Source organism: Suricata suricatta, chromosome 3 (genome assembly GCF_006229205.1).
Source record: "Suricata suricatta isolate VVHF042 chromosome 3, meerkat_22Aug2017_6uvM2_HiC, whole genome shotgun sequence".
NCBI classification, from domain to species: Eukaryota; Metazoa; Chordata; class Mammalia; order Carnivora; family Herpestidae; genus Suricata; species Suricata suricatta.
In genome coordinates, this window is record NC_043702.1 from 52,544,194 (window position 1) to 52,561,573 (window position 17,380).

At 37.7% G+C, this 17,380-nt stretch overlaps 1 protein-coding gene across 1 annotated transcript in view; it reads left to right on the plus strand.

The window, feature by feature from the left end:
* The window catches only part of TTN (titin), a 269,934-nt gene that overhangs the window by 188,014 nt on the left and 64,540 nt on the right, over positions 1–17,380 (plus strand). The window contains exons 225-254 of the mRNA XM_029934316.1: positions 202–504; positions 635–934; positions 1,380–1,676; positions 1,776–2,060; positions 2,170–2,463; positions 3,673–3,972; positions 4,079–4,387; positions 4,476–4,666; positions 5,067–5,496; positions 6,958–7,266; positions 7,399–7,547; positions 7,634–7,666; positions 7,760–7,889; positions 7,979–8,278; positions 8,372–8,689; positions 9,612–9,908; positions 10,017–10,316; positions 10,403–10,717; positions 10,803–10,951; positions 11,329–11,479; positions 11,569–11,850; positions 13,438–13,740; positions 14,256–14,558; positions 14,658–14,939; positions 15,037–15,336; positions 15,430–15,732; positions 15,830–16,138; positions 16,249–16,530; positions 16,650–16,949; positions 17,035–17,328. Coding sequence (XP_029790176.1) covers positions 202–504; positions 635–934; positions 1,380–1,676; positions 1,776–2,060; positions 2,170–2,463; positions 3,673–3,972; positions 4,079–4,387; positions 4,476–4,666; positions 5,067–5,496; positions 6,958–7,266; positions 7,399–7,547; positions 7,634–7,666; positions 7,760–7,889; positions 7,979–8,278; positions 8,372–8,689; positions 9,612–9,908; positions 10,017–10,316; positions 10,403–10,717; positions 10,803–10,951; positions 11,329–11,479; positions 11,569–11,850; positions 13,438–13,740; positions 14,256–14,558; positions 14,658–14,939; positions 15,037–15,336; positions 15,430–15,732; positions 15,830–16,138; positions 16,249–16,530; positions 16,650–16,949; positions 17,035–17,328 — 8,118 coding nt within the window. The remainder of the gene's footprint in view (positions 1–201; positions 505–634; positions 935–1,379; positions 1,677–1,775; positions 2,061–2,169; positions 2,464–3,672; positions 3,973–4,078; positions 4,388–4,475; positions 4,667–5,066; positions 5,497–6,957; positions 7,267–7,398; positions 7,548–7,633; positions 7,667–7,759; positions 7,890–7,978; positions 8,279–8,371; positions 8,690–9,611; positions 9,909–10,016; positions 10,317–10,402; positions 10,718–10,802; positions 10,952–11,328; positions 11,480–11,568; positions 11,851–13,437; positions 13,741–14,255; positions 14,559–14,657; positions 14,940–15,036; positions 15,337–15,429; positions 15,733–15,829; positions 16,139–16,248; positions 16,531–16,649; positions 16,950–17,034; positions 17,329–17,380) is intronic.

Consider the following 17,380-nt stretch of genomic DNA (forward strand, 5'->3'; position numbering starts at 1 on the left):
GGCAATAGCTTCAGCAAGGTATCCTCAGTCCCATTTTTCCTTCTGTAAACAAAATCAACCCACCTTGTTATTTGTTAGCTATATAAAGACAGATGTAGGAAAAACAGAAATTTGTGTTAAAGGGGCATGCTAACATTTACATTTTCCATTGCAACCATTTCTACACAAATTTTTAATCACTGCTGTCTTTTGAAATATTAGATACACCAGGACCACCAATCAACTTTGTATTTGAAGATATTAGAAAGAACTCTGTCCTCTGTAAATGGGAACCACCCCTTGATGATGGTGGCAGCGAAATTATAAACTACACGCTGGAAAAGAAAGACAAGACAAAACCTGACTCAGAATGGATTACTGTCACTTCAACACTTAGACACTGCAAATATTCAGTGACAAAACTGATTGAAGGAAAAGAGTACCTCTTCCGTGTAAGAGCTGAAAATAGGTTTGGGCCTGGACCACCATGTGTTTCAAAGCCACTTATAGCTAAAGATCCATTTGGTAAGGTTCTTTTAGCATCTACACTTTGCCTTTTATCCTATGCAAGGGTATATGCATTATCATAGCTTATAAACTTGAATTTTTACATCATACTAGAGAATTAATTCAAATATGCTATGTTTTTTATCAGAACCACCTGATGCACCTGATAAGCCCATTGTAGAAGATGTTACCAGCAACAGCATGCTAGTGAAATGGAATGAACCAAAAGATAATGGAAGTCCCATCTTGGGTTACTGGCTTGAAAAACGTGAGGTTAATAGTACACATTGGTCTCGTGTCAACAGAAATCTTCTGAATTCTTTGAAGACCAATGTAGAAGGCCTGTTAGAAGGACTCACCTATGTCTTCAGGGTATGTGCTGAAAATGCAGCTGGACCTGGAAAGTTCAGTCCCCCTTCAGATCCCAAAACAGCACGTGATCCAATCTGTAAGTAATTTCTTATAAAGAGAGTGGGGTACAACATGGTGACTATAATTAAGTCACTTAATCCAGTTAATGAAGTACTATATTATATACTTGAAAGTTGTTAAAAGAGTAGACCTTGAATGTTATCACTACCAAAAAATATGGTTAATTATGTAAGGGGAAGGAGGTGTTAACTAACATTGTGGTAATCATTTTGTAACATATGCATGTATCAGACCGTCATATCGTACACCTTAAACTTACAAAAAAAAACAAGCAAAATACTAACAATACCTCCAGACATATATTAAGGTTGCAATGTAAAATTTTAAACATCTGTACATATAGCTTAAAAGTTTCACAATATTACATGCAATGTACTCTGGAAAAAAGTGGGATAGAGTAAGCTACTGTGCATTTTAAAACCTTCTGGGAGTTTTGATTTGTGTACCTGCATTCATTCTAGCTCCGCCTGGACCACCTGTCCCAAGAGTCACAGATACGAGCTCTACAACTATTGAACTAGAATGGGAACCCCCAGCTTTCAATGGTGGTGGGGAAATTATTGGCTACTTTGTCGATAAGCAGCTGGTTGGCACAAACGAATGGTCACGCTGCACAGAGAAGATGATCAAGGTCCGTCAGTACACAGTCAAAGAAATCCGAGAGGGTGCTGATTACAAACTTCGAGTGAGTGCTGTCAATGCTGCAGGTGAAGGGCCACCGGGAGAAACAGGACCGGTTACCGTGGCTGAACCGCAAGGTAACCTAAAAGTTACATGAATAAGATTCTGGGTATTTTCCTAGCATAGGATTTTTTTCATCTTTCTTGGGCTAACATATAACTGTTCTCTTAAAACAGAGCCTCCAGCTGTGGAACTAGATGTTTCTGTAAAGGCTGGAATACAAATAATGGCTGGGAAGACTCTTAGAATTCCAGCTGTGGTCACTGGTCGTCCAGTGCCTACTAGAGTATGGACCATAGAAGAAGGGGAGCTGGATAAAGACCGTGTCGTAATAGAGAATGTTGGAACCAAATCGGAACTAATCATCAAGGATGCATTGAGAAAAGATCATGGCAGATATGTGATTACAGCTACCAATAGCTGTGGTTCCAAATTTGCAGCAGCCAGGGTAGAAATTTTTGGTAAGGAACGTTATATGGATTCTATATAGTATATAGAATCACATAGGGTTTTCCTAAGTGATACAATTTATTGTACTGATTTTTATGTTTGTTTGTTTTAATTTTTCAGATGTTCCTGGACCAGTTCTTGACTTAAAACCTGTTGTGACAAATAGAAAGATGTGTTTGCTTAACTGGTCTGACCCAGCAGATGATGGAGGAAGTGAAATCACAGGATTCATTATTGAAAGAAAAGATGCTAAGATGCATACCTGGAGACAGCCAATAGAGACTGAGAGATCTAAATGTGACATCACAGGTCTCATTGAGGGACAAGAATATATGTTCCGTGTGATCGCCAAGAACAAATTTGGCTGTGGTCCTCCTGTTGAAATAGGACCAATTCTTGCAGTTGACCCACTAGGTAAAAGAAGTTTTCATTGTGTTTATATAGTAAATACTGTTTGCTTCTAGTTATGTCATTTATTTACTGAGTCGTATGGCTTCAACCTCCCAAGAGTCTCATGATCTATAGCAAGACAGTGATAAGAAAGGTGAATCAAAAAACTACTGGCAGTTTAAGAATATCATACTTGCTATAATTTCTATATAATTTTTGCACAAAACCACATATGGTTTCGTGTACTGGAAAAACCTAAACCTACCAGAGCTTAACAACCACCTAAAAATAGTTAGAAATACTACATCTTTGCAATAGAATACCCTGGAGTAATTAACTTAAGGCTTTGGTAGTTAAGGGGAGTTCATTGTTTCTGAAGGATTCCAGGATATACAACAGCCTATGATAAATGCCTTAGTCTTCCTTTAGCTCTCAAGTAGTCTCCGCACTGGAAGACTATGGAAGGCCAGAATCAGAGAAAGCCACCAGAGAATAGAAGGCCAAAGGAAATTTCCTGTAACAGTATGAACAAATGTGAAACTCTAAGATTGCACACACTCAGTAATACATACTGACATCACATTACATCCTCACAGCTCATCTCAAAAACAAAAGAAAACCAAAAAACTGCTATAGCTCAAGTTGTGCCCCAAGTATCAGAGCAGAGCTGTGCTTCCACTGCAAAGCTCTGCTTCTAGTTGCAGTAACAGTCAACAGGAGACTAGTTTTAGCATGTACACTTACTCTTTGTTTTGTCCTTTGGGCCACAAAGCTACAGCAGCATTACATAAATTCTCTTTCCACTCCATTTTAAACCCACTTTTGAGGCAACATGTTTCCTTCCAAGTGTGTTCAACGGTGTCCTTTAATAAAGGAAATAGTTGCTCTCAGTCTCAGCTGGTCATTCAAAGCAAAACTTCACAGACCTTCTCTCCTTTAGGATTAGCAGCTTACCCAGTGGCAGAGGTAAAATATCTAAAATGCTAAAAATAACAAAAGCATATATGCCCTTTATTTTTAATCAATCATTTTTACTCTCAAGCTTACTAAAAAATATTCTGCCTATATAAATGCCTATAATTCTGTTAACTGATATATTTTTAGAAGGATTTTAAAGATGGATGTAAGGTTACGCCAAGGAGAAACGTTTTTTCACATTAGTTAAAGCAAAATACTATTTCTTATTTGAATATTTATTTCATGCTTGTCATTTCAACTTGCCTCTGGTTAAAGGTCCTCCAACATCTCCTGAGAGGCTCACATACACAGAAAGGACAAAATCCACTATCACTCTTGACTGGAAAGAGCCCCGCAGTAATGGCGGCAGCCCCATCCAAGGCTATATCATTGAAAAACGGCGTCACGACAAACCTGACTTTGAAAGAGTTAACAAGCGACTCTGCCCAACCACCTCTTTCCTGGTTGAAAATCTTGATGAACACCAAATGTATGAATTCCGTGTCAAAGCTGTCAATGAAATTGGCGAAAGTGAACCATCTCTGCCTCTTAATGTCGTCATACAGGATGATGAAGGTGCTGAATCTGAGCATGATTTTGTGCATTTTATGGTGCTGCCTTTATCCTCGTAGGTTGAGCAAATATACTTAGAAATATGCGGTTTTTTCTCTCCTCTTTACAGTGCCTCCAACTATTAAGTTGCGCTTGGCTGTTCGTGGAGACACTATCAAAGTTAAGGCGGGAGAACCTGTTAACATCCCTGCAGATGTGACAGGCCTTCCAATGCCTAAGATTGAGTGGTCCAAGAACGAAACTGTGATCGAAAAACCCACTGATGCACTTAAGATAACCAAAGAAGAAGTATCCCGAAGTGAGGCAAAGACTGAGCTGAGCATTCCCAAAGCAGTCCGGGAAGACAAAGGCACTTACACAGTTACTGCTTCCAACCGCCTGGGCTCAGTATTCCGAAACGTTCATGTAGAAGTGTATGGTAAGGGACCTGCTTTCTTATATCAAGATGAAATCCAGTGTCTTTTTAAGAATTGCCTTCTTATTCTCCTGTGTTGGTTCCTTTCCAGATCGGCCATCACCACCGAGAAATCTTGCTGTTACTGACATTAAAGCTGAATCTTGCTACTTGACATGGGATGCCCCTCTAGATAATGGGGGCAGTGAAATCACCCATTATATCATTGACAAACGGGATGCAAGCAGGAAGAAAAGTGAATGGGAGGAAGTCACCAACACGGCTGTAGAGAAGAGATATGGGGTAACCTATCCTAAATCTTTCCTTATACACATTAAAAGGTCATGACTTTGAATTAACACCATTAGGGCATAACCTTGGAATGTAATGATTAAACTCAAAACCACACACAAAAGAATTTAGCCGTTTTTAGCACCATGTGCACAAGGCCACTTAGTAAATACTATTTGTATACCACTTCTCTTTTACTTGAGAGATCCACTATTAGGTACAATAAATTCACATATTCTCATTTTAAAATGCTTTCTCCACACTTGAGCCTATTTATTTTTTTAACTATATATTTATTTGCTTTATTACATTTCTTTTTATAGTTTCCCCTATCAAAATAACTTGAATTTTTAAATAAATGAAAATCAACCTAAGTATGTTGTTAAGAAATCACTATTCATTTGACTTCTAGGTCTGGAAACTTATTCCCAATGGTCAGTATGAGTTCCGAGTAAGGGCTGTGAATAAATACGGAATCAGTGATGAGTGCAAATCAGATAAAGTAGTCATTCAAGACCCCTTTCGCCCTCCTGGACCCCCGGGAAAACCGAAAGTTCTGGAGCGCACCAAAGGGTCGATGCTAGTGAGCTGGACTCCTCCTCTGGACAATGGCGGCTCTCCAATTACTGGCTACTGGCTGGAGAAGAGAGAAGAGGGAGGAGCCTACTGGTCACGTGTTAGCCGGGCACCAATAACCAAAGTGGGATTGAAAGGCGTGGAATTTAATGTTCCCCGTTTGATTGAAGGTGTTAAATACCAGTTCAGAGCAATGGCAATAAATGCGGCAGGAATTGGCCCTCCCAGTGAACCGTCAGATCCAGCTCTTGCAGGAGATCCTATATGTAAGTATGCTTCCGTTTCTGAATTTACAAAGAGCAAAGCCACTAAGATAATTCTCTCTTAAATTTCCTGCATTTTTCTATGCCAATGTTTTTATTAAAGTAAAAAGTTTCATACTCCTACATAGAGTATCAGAAGCATATATGTATGTGTATACATATATACACACTACACACATATATATTTATATGTGTGTGTGCACATACATAAAATCATATAGTTTTTAAATTCTTGGTTTACGCCTAGTATTTTATGAGGAATCACAATAATAGAGACCCTGAACTATAAGCTCCTCTCTGCTCTCCTACCTTAAATAAACCCCTAACCCATGAGATACCGTGGACATTATCTCCCTTCCTGTTTAGACCCTCTAGGTGGAGTTCAACAAAAGGCAAATGTTAACTTTCCAATAATATTTATTGAATAACTCAAGCACAGTCTATGAGGTCAAAAAAAGAAAAAATTCTTCTCAAAGATTAGCAGATCAGTTCAAAAATTAAAATAGCATGGCCTTATGGTTTAAATATATTTGCTATACATCTGAATAGATTATCTGTAGAAAAAGAATTCAGCTATTTGTTAAAAAGACTTAAAATACTCTAAGTTCTATATGGAGTACATACATAAAATGTAGAGTCATTCATTCATTCAGCAAGCTATCCTGAACATGTACTATGTACAAGGAACTGCGCCAGGCCCTACAGAAGAGCTGGGGTTAAAAGAACAAAGTAAAAGCCTTTCTATAATTATAAAGCACTGTCAGAAATGTATTGTTATGTAATTATTATAGACATTGATCCTGTCCCTAAAAGGCGTTATGATTAATTTGTATTCAAAGGTTTCCTAGCTAACGATGAAATTATTTTTTAAACATTAAGGTGAATTAAAGATGAACATAGGAGAATGGAAGGAAAAATAAGATAAAAAACAGAGAGGGAGGCAAAACATAAGACTCTTAAATACAGAGAACAAACTGAGGGTTGCTGGAGGGGAGGCAGGTGAGAAGATGGGCGAAATGGGTGATAGGCATTAAGGATGGCACATTTTGGGATGAGTACTAGGTGTTATATGTAAGTGACGAATCAGTAAATTCTACTCCTGAAATCATTATTACACTATATGTTAACTAACTTGGATTTGAATTGATAAACAAATAAAAAAAATAAAGTTTTAGTGATTCAAAGGGATTTTAAATCTAAACTAGATTTATATTCTATTTATACACAATTGGTGAAAATCTATCTAGAGATAATGAGGAGTCTTTCTAATCCCAGTGAGTTGTTTGCTCTCTTTTGTTTTCACATTAATGCTAAATGAGAAGAGATTATTTCTTATGTTCTCTTCTCTAGAAGGTAATTTATTCTTTTGGCATTCCTATTTTAGCATTTAGTAGATTAAATCTATCATTCTATTGGCTTCAAAACTTGATATATATATTTTTTTTTTTTCTTTTCCTTTCTTAGATCCACCTGGGCCACCTTCTTGCCCAGAGGTCAAAGATAAAACAAAGTCCAGCATCTCGCTAGCATGGAAACCTCCAGCCAAAGATGGCGGCAGTCCAATCAAAGGCTACATTGTAGAAATGCAAGAAGAAGGTAGTACTGACTGGAAAAGAGTAAATGAGCCAGACAAACTACTAACTACCTGTGAATGTGTGGTACCAAATCTGAAAGAACTCAGGAAGTACAGATTCAGAGTGAAAGCTGTCAATGAAGCTGGTGAATCTGAACCAAGTGACACAACTGGAGAGATCCCTGCCACTGATATTCAAGGTACTAGCCCTTTATATAGGCATCTATGCCTTCATCTTTTGATCTTATGAAATTAATTTCCTGAAGATATGTCAATTACATTTTTTGAAAAAAAGTAAGCTAAATCCTGTTATGTTATTCATGGTACTACAGAGGCACCAGAAGTTTTCATTGATATTGGAGCACAAGACTGTCTGGTTTGTCCAGCTGGCTCACAAATTAGGATTCCTGCAGTCATCAAGGGACGCCCAACACCCAAATCATCTTGGGAATTTGATGGAAAGGCAAAGAAGGCAGTGAAGGTAAAAAAAATAATAATAATTTTCTGTGTCTTCCATTGAATTGCTCTAAGGAATATTTACACTATAACTATCTTCTTTTCTAATAGGAGGGAGTTCATGATATACCCGAGGATGCACAGGTAAAAAAAAAAAAAAAATTGAAATGATTCAGAACATGACCGTAATAGTGCTTTTACTTCATCCAGTGTATGACTACTATTTTCTCTGTATAGCTGGAGACGGCTGAAAACTCATCAGTAATTATTATTCCGGAATGCAAGCGATCTCATTCAGGCAAATACAGCATCACAGCCAAGAATAAAGCAGGACAAAAGACAGCAAATTGTAGAGTTAAAGTCATGGGTAAGAAAGACTTTAAAAGGGACCATAGGGTAAGAACAAATTACTGTAAACACAGTGACATTGTTTATATTGTGATTTGCATCCAACAGATGTACCAGGGCCACCCAAAGACCTGAAAGTCAGTGACATCACAAGAGGTAGTTGCAGACTCACATGGAAGATGCCAGATGATGATGGAGGAGACAGGATCAAAGGCTATGTTATAGAGAAGAAGACTATTGATGGAAAAGCCTGGACTAAAGTCAATCCTAACTGTGGAAGCACCTCATTTGTAGTTCCCGATCTCATTTCTGAACAGCAGTATTTCTTCCGTGTACGTGCAGAAAACCGTTTCGGTATTGGTCCACCTGTGGAAACCATTCAGAGGACCACTGCCAGAGATCCAATATGTAAGTTTTTTAATCAAAGATTAAAATAGTTTCTCAAATTTGAAATATATCATTGCAAACAATGCTTAATGCTTCCTTTAACTATTTTTAAAGATCCTCCTGATCCTCCTATTAAACTCAAGATTGGCCTCATAACAAAGAACACGGTACACCTATCATGGAAACCCCCAAAGAATGATGGAGGCTCCCCTGTCACCCACTATATTGTTGAGTGCCTTGCATGGGATCCTACTGGGACAAAGAAAGAAGCATGGAAACAGTGCAACAAGCGCGATGTGGAAGAACTGGAATTTACTGTTGAAGACCTCATAGAGGGTGGGCAATATGAATTCAGAGTCAAGGCTGTCAATGCTGCAGGAGTCAGCAAACCTTCTGCCACTGTTGGCCCTGTGACCGTCAAAGATCAGACATGTAAGTACCAATGCATTAACAGAGAATGTCCTCTTTATGAATCTTCCTAGAAATTTAGTATTTGTCCAAAATAAAGAGAGAAATATCTGTACATCAGGAAGCTACTGAATTGATTTTGAAGATGGGCACATTAATCACTCATACCTTCGACTTCTGCAGAATTATCATATTTCCTTACATATTACCTTTCCCTTATCTAAAGGAGATGACGTTTAGAATTCCTTACTATAATTTTCCACATGATCCTCAAGAGGGGAAGAAAGTAAGCAATTATTTGCTCAGTGACTGCTAATACCCATTTATCTTCACAATCAAGTTCTTTTTCTCTATTAAAGATAGATAGAGAAAGAATTTTCACCATCCTTGTCTATATTTATTCATACTTATAACATTTATCTAATTATTATTACCATCACTACTGCTCTGTGTTGGTTCAGTTCTTTCTTCTACATTTGGAGGGGGTTGTAGTCACTACCCTCTTTGCATATCCTTCTACTGGATTCATGGAAAATGGGAAATTGCTTTGCTTCTACTAGCAATTATCTTTTTTAAAAAAAGAATTCATCTTAGAATAAAATAGTAAGTCCTCTCATAACTATGCATATTAAAGGGAATATCATCATAGAACCTCAAGACTAAGCTACTACAATCTTCACTTTTCTCTGCCCCTTGTCAGTATCTACACGCATAATAACACCAGGTAAGAGAGAGCCAAGAGCTGATACATAGCCACACATAGATCCAATAAAGGATGATGACTACATGTACCTGCCCTCCAAAGTGGTATAAATTAGTTGAAGTCAAATCTATTCTTCATATTAGGCTATGAAGCTTGCCTTAATAGATACAAATAGCCTTACACTGTAAATTCTACTTTTGATCCCCAATGACCACCTGTTTTTTTTTCTTTTAAATCATCTAGGCCCACCATCAATTGATCTAAAAGAATTCATGGAGGTTGAAGAAGGAACAGATGTTAACATTGTAGCCAAAATTAAAGGTGTGCCATTCCCGACGCTCACCTGGTTTAAAGCTCCTCCAAGGAAGCCAGATAAGAAAGAACCTGTTCTCTATGACACCCATGTCAACAAACTGGTAGTGGATGATACTTGCACCTTAGTTATTCCACAATCTCGCAGGAGTGACACTGGTTTATATACCATCACAGCCGTGAATAATCTGGGAACAGCATCAAAGGAGATGAGACTGAATGTCCTCGGTAATGTTTGCATGGCTTTATTAAAACTGCATGTTTTTCTGTTCCTAAATATATTATATGGCTTTAAGATCATTCTTGTAATATTTTTTCTTTTTTAAACCATTTTAGGTCGTCCTGGCCCTCCAGTGGGACCAATAAAGTTTGAATCTATTTCAGCAGATCAAATGACATTATCTTGGCTTCCACCTCTAGATGATGGGGGGTCTAAGATTACAAACTATGTAATTGAGAAGAGAGAAGCTAACAGGAAGACATGGGTGCGTGTCTCCAGTGAACCTAAAGAATGCATGTACACAATTCCAAAATTGCTAGAAGGCCATGAATATGTGTTCCGAATCATGGCCCAGAATAAATATGGCATTGGGGAGCCTCTTGACAGTGAACCTGAAACAGCAAGAAACCTCTTCTGTAAGTAGAACATGTTTTATATGCAAAATCACTCTTACCTGTTGTTTTTCATAATTTCTTATAGATCAATGTGCTTTTTTCCTTAGCTGTCCCTGGAGCACCAGATAAACCAACAGTTAGCAGTGTGACTCGTAACTCCATGACTGTCAACTGGGAAGAGCCAGAATATGATGGAGGCTCTCCTGTGACAGGATATTGGCTCGAAATGAAAGATACCACTTCAAAGAGATGGAAGAGAGTTAACCGAGATCCTATCAAAGCCATGACTTTGGGTGTTTCTTATAAAGTAACAGGTCTTATTGAAGGTTCTGATTATCAATTCCGTGTGTATGCAATCAATGCTGCCGGTGTGGGTCCAGCAAGTCTGCCATCAGACCCAGTGACCGCCAGAGATCCAATTGGTAAGCCTTGAAACCATTCCTTCCTCTCCTCCCCTCAAAGTGCATGGAAAAGCCAAGAATACTAATGTATACTGGTTCTTTCCAGCCCCTCCTGGCCCTCCATTTCCCAAAGTCACAGACTGGACTAAATCCTCTGTCGATTTGGAGTGGTCTCCTCCACTAAAAGATGGTGGATCCAAAGTAACTGGATACATCGTTGAATATAAAGAAGAAGGAAAAGAAGAATGGGAAAAGGTATTTAACACTTAGCATTATGAAAATAGAAAAATAACATAATCACAAAACAACATAATTACAAGTAATCCAAACATCTGTTACGTCAAAAATCGAATCAAAACTTAAGTTATAGTATCATTAATGTATCTTTTGGCTATAAATCCTAAAAAGGTGGAAAAAATGAACAGTACATTTTTCAGTCATTTGACATAACATTAAAACACAATTCCTAGAAAGACATTTCATTCAGTGCTTACCTCTAATATCTGATCTCCAGTACATAAGCTGGCAACAACTTTCCCAAACAGGGTAGTTAAATATGCTGTTGGTTATGCTTTCAAAAACCATTAAAATAAGAAGCTACAAAGAACTGAACACTTATGATCCTTCCTTAGGGTAAAGACAAAGAAGTGAGAGGAACAAAGCTTGTTGTGACAGGGTTAAAAGAAGGAGCTTTCTACAAATTCAGAGTTAGAGCAGTCAACATTGCTGGCATTGGAGAACCTGGAGAAGTCACAGATATCATTGAAATGAAGGACAGAATTGGTAATTATTCATACTTCTATTATTATATCAATATTTGTGTTTTGTATTGGAAATGAAAACTACATATGTAATTTTCAATTGTGCTCCAGAGTTACCTGACCTTCAGCTAGATGCCAGTGTCAGAGACAGAATTGTGGTCCATGCTGGAGGGGTGATCCGGATCATTGCGTATGTGTCGGGAAAGCCTCCTCCAACTGTCACCTGGAACATGAATGAAAGAGCATTACCTCAAGAAGCTACCATTGAGACCACAGCTATCAGCTCATCCATGGTCATCAAGAATTGTCAGAGGAGCCACCAAGGTGTCTATTCTCTTCTGGCCAAAAATGCAGGTGGAGAAAGAAAGAAGACCATTATCGTTGATGTATTAGGTAAATACTTTCAATTTGTGCAGTTTTTAAAAATAACATTTTTACTTCACCTACAATAAGACTATATTAAAACTGTTACAAATACTTTGGAAACAAAAAAAAAATCATCCACAATCCCATTGACCACTATTTGCATTTTTTAAAATTACTTTTTTTTAACATTTATTTATTTTTGAGAGATAAAGAAACAGAGCATGAGGAGGGGAGAGGGAGAGAGAGAGGGAGACAGAGAATCCAAAACAGGCTCCAGGCTCTGAACTGTTAGTACAGAGCCCAATACAGGGCTCAAACCCAAGAACTGTGAGATCATGACCTGAGCTGAAGTCAGACGCTTACCCAACTGAACCACCCAGGCTCCCTGACCACTATTAGCATTTTAAAAAATTTCCTCTTTACTTTTTTATCCTACACATATTTTATATTGCTATAAATAGTTTTATATTACCTTTTTATATAACATTGAAAAAACAAGGTTTTTTATAACAAAGTTTTGTATGTTGCCTTTTTACATAACATGCCACCATAAGCATTTACTATGTTTTATATAGTTTTCACAAAAAAAAACTTTCCTGCCAATGTACATGAATATCTAACAAATTTACTAAGGTTGATCAATTTCTTATCATGGGAGTATATCCATATTTGCTAATTATCTTAACAAAGCAAAAATCTCTGTGGAAGGTTTCCTATTCTAATTGAAAAGCATATTTGGTTATCAATATTGCATTTCTAGTCACTAAATATAGAGGCAAACTCTACTAGGCTTTTTCATGCCTCCTGTTGGCTGCTTTACTGCACCGATTTGCTCAGTGAAGCCCTCCCTCTCAGATTTCTCTCTCAGCATGTCTCTAACACAACCATCTCCCAAATAGTGAGTTTTTATGTGAGAATAACCAGTTCTCTGTTGAGCATAACTAATGTGATGTAAACATGTTCCATTTTCATTAATGATAATGGCATAACAAGGGAAAAGATCTCATTGACCAATAGTCCTACAAGCTTTGGGGTTAATTTCAAGCTCCTAAACACCCTTTACTTTCTCTTGAGAACAGATACATTTTCAGATTAAATTCTAACCCTCTCAAAGGTCTTCTAAGATGTGGGGACTCCTGTGCTACTTACTGATTTTTTAGTCATCTAGAAAAGCTCTCTTTCCCTTTCCCCTTTGGAGAGTAAAGTAGACACAGAAAGTAGCCACCCCTCACCCCTCTCCTGTCTCCTTCTGTGCATTCTCTGTCCAGCAGCTCTTCTATCTGACTTACAAATTACTTAAAAAATGGTATACACATAAATACATATATAAATACATATTTGAAGATACATATTTATATTACATACATACATACACACATCACTATTCCTTCAGATTCTGCTAAAATAGTGGCAAACAGTAACTGTTACTGATTTCATTTAAAAATATGGTTGAATATAGATGCTGTGGGAATGAAAAAATCAAAAGACACCAAATCTTATTTTCTTCATAAGAAATGCCTTATTGTCTCCTTTTTAAAAACAGAGGGTGACAAATATAGAGGCCTGTAGTTCACTGAAGATAAACAAGTAGATATCACTTCCTCTTATTTCCAGATGTGCCAGGACCTGTTGGAATACCATTCCAGTCTGACAACCTGACAAATGACTCCTGCAAGCTGACATGGTTTTCTCCAGAAGATGATGGAGGCTGCCCAATCACCAATTATGTTATTGAAAAGCGTGAATCTGACCGCAGAGCATGGACCCCAGTGACATATACAGTTACTCGGCAAAATGCTACTGTTCAGGGCCTCATTCAGGGGAAAGCCTACTTCTTCCGAGTTGCAGCTGAAAATAGTGTTGGCAGAGGCCCATTTACAGAGACACCAACTGCACTTGTCATCAGAGACCCAATAAGTATGTACAATTTAATACAATTTCATTCTTAATCACTTCTTCACTTATTTAATAAAAGAGTATGGTGACAAAATATGTGTATAAATGCCAACCATTTCATGCCTTTGAGAAGCACTCATCAGACAAATGCTCAGTATCTGATCTTGGTAGTATTTGAAGGTGATGGTAAAAGACTATGGGAATATATATGATTCTTCAAATCCTTCCATGTGTACTACTCTAATTTTTAAAAATTTCCCACTCAATGGCACAAATATGAAGTATTTTCCTAACTCTTACTAACTCTGGAGAACTTCCTTAAATTATTTGGCCTCAGTGAACCTTTATTTCCTCATCTATCAGAGGAAATTAGACTGTATTGTGTCCTTTTAAACCCTAATGGTTTAAAATGATGAGATGTCTTCTATTACTTATCAAAGCAGATAATTTAATATTTAAATGCAATTCTCAAAAAGTATATTCTACTACATTTTAACATGACATTTTTTCACTGTAACTCCCTATTTTACTTATAGCTGTACCAGAGCGTCCTGAAGACCTGGAAGTCAAAGAAGTTACTAAAGATTCAGTTACTTTGACTTGGAATCCTCCTAAGTATGATGGTGGATCTGAAATTATTAACTATGTCGTAGAAAGCCGTCTCATTGGAACTGAGAAGTTCCACTCGGTTACAAAGGACAACTTGCTTAGCAGAAAATATACCGTTAAAGGCTTAAAAGAAGGCGATACCTATGAGTACCGTGTCAGTGCTGTCAATATTGTTGGACAAGGCAAACCATCATTTTGTACCAAGCCAATCACCTGCAAGGATGACCTGGGTATGTGTTCTAAAGCAATTTATACTCTGAAAATTGTACATTTACAGACTTACCATAAGACATCAGTAAACTGACTTTCCTTTATAATTAAAATTTTAGCTCCTCCAACGCTTGACCTTGACTTCAGGGATAAGCTCACAGTTCGAGTTGGTGAAGCTTTTGCCCTCACCGGCCATTACTCAGGCAAACCGAAGCCTAAGATTACTTGGCTCAAAGATGAAGCTGATGTGCTAGAAGATGATCGTACTCACATAAAGACTACTCCGACAACACTTGCTCTAGAGAAGATCAAGGCCAAACGATCAGATTCTGGCAAATACTGTGTGGTTGTGGAAAACAGTACAGGTTCTAGGAAAGGTTTCTGTCAAGTCAATGTTGTTGGTAAGTATAATTTAGCAATATGAATAGACATTCTGTTCTTTCCAAAGCAGAAGTGGAAATAACATTTTGTGTTTTGTGTGTGTGTGTGTTTCTGCAGACCGTCCTGGACCACCAGTAGGACCAGTTATTTTTGATGAGGTGACCAAAGAGTACATGGTCATCTCTTGGAAGCCACCTTTAGATGATGGAGGCAGTGAAATTACCAATTATATTATTGAGAAAAAGGAGGTGGGCAAAGATATTTGGATGCCTGTTACATCTGCAAGTGCTAAAACAACATGCAAAGTTCCTAAACTTCTTGAAGGAAAAGATTATATTTTCCGGATTCATGCTGAAAATCTGTATGGAATAAGTGATCCACTGGTATCTGATTCCATGAAAGCCAAAGATCGTTTCAGTATGCATTACATTTCTTTTTAGTAATTCAATGTTTGACATTGTTGATAGGAAAAATTAAATTTCTAATACACTCTGCTAATGTTTGTTGTAGGGGTTCCTGATGCACCTGACCAGCCAATTGTTACAGAAGTTACCAAAAATTCTGCATTAGTAACCTGGAACAAGCCAAATGATGGAGGAAAGCCCATCACAAACTACATTCTGGAAAAGAGGGAAACTATGTCTAAACGATGGGTGAGAGTTACCAAGGAGCCCATCCATCCATACACTAAATTCAGGGTTCCTGATCTTCTAGAAGGGTGTCATTATGAATTCCGGGTTTCTGCAGAAAATGAAATTGGTATTGGAGAACCAAGCCCACCATCTAAACCAATCATTGCTAAAGATCCAATTGGTATAGTATTAAAGCATTCGTTCAGTTTTCATATTATCCAACTTTGTATTCAGCTATATCCTAATTCCTTTTTATTTTTTTTTCTTTTATTATGTAGCTAAACCAAGTCCACCTATTAATCCTGAAGCAATTGATACAACATGTAATTCAGTTGACCTAACCTGGCAGCCACCACGTCATGATGGTGGGAGCAAGATTCTCGGTTATATTGTTGAGTACCAGAAAGTTGGAGATGAAGAGTGGAAGAGAGCCAACCACACTCCTGAGTCATGTCCTGAAACTAAATATAAAGTCACTGGTCTTCGGGATGGTCAAACCTATAAGTTCAGAGTATTAGCAGTCAATGAAGCTGGTGAATCAGACCCAGCTTATGTTCCAGAGCCAGTGCTAGTAAAAGACAGACTTGGTGAGTAAAATCTTCTCAGCTGTAAAAGCAAAGAAGATAAGTGTCTCATTGTATATGCTTCATTGTAAAATACATTAACAAACCTGAAAGTGCTATTCATTTTATCCTAGAACCCCCTGAGTTGATTCTTGATGCCAACATGGCAAGAGAACAACACATAAAGGTTGGTGATACTCTAAGACTTAGTGCTGTCATCAAAGGAGTGCCATTCCCAAAAGTAACTTGGAAAAAAGGAGACAGAGAGGCTCCAACTAAAGCAAGAATTGATGTCACTCCAGTTGGTAGCAAGCTTGAAATTCATAATGCTGCCCATGAAGATGGTGGAATTTATTCTTTAACAGTGGAGAATCCTGCTGGTTCGAAAACTGTCTCAGTAAAAGTACTCGTATTAGGTAAGAAATTTCAGAGTTATATATTTAATGTGATAACATATTAAAAATAAATGTTAATACATTTTGAGCTCTTACCTGGATTAAATCACTAATATAACTTCATTATTTAACACTTTCAGATAAGCCGGGGCCACCTAGAGATCTGGAAGTCAGTGAAATTAGGAAAGATTCTTGTTACCTTACTTGGAAGGAACCACTAGATGATGGTGGTTCTGTTATTACAAATTATGTGGTTGAGAGGAGAGATGTTGCCAGTGCCCAGTGGTCACCTCTTTCAACTACATCAAAGAAAAAGAGTCACTTGGCTAAACATCTTAATGAAGGCAATCAGTATCTTTTCCGAGTAGCTGCCGAGAACCAGTATGGACGTGGTCCTTTTGTTGAAACACCTAAACCCATCAAGGCTCTGGATCCTTTACGTAAGTTGCTTTCCCACGATACAAAATTTTGTTGGACTATCTCTGAGAATATTATTCATTCATCATAACTTCTTCTTTTGAAAAGATCCCCCAGGGCCACCCAAAGACCTACACCATGTAGATGTTGACAAGACTGAAGTCTCCCTTGTTTGGAATAAGCCAGATCGTGATGGTGGCTCTCCAATCACTGGATATTTGGTGGAGTATCAAGAAGAGGGCACCGAAGACTGGATTAAGTTCAAGACTGTGAAAAACTTAGAGTGTGTTGTTACTGGATTACAACAAGGGAAAACCTATAGATTCCGTGTAAAGGCTGAAAATATTGTGGGTCTTAGTCTCCCTGACACAACTATCCCAATAGAATGTCAAGAAAAACTAGGTAATTTTTGGACTGGCATTATTATTTTTTAAATTCTTATTGTGAGAATCAA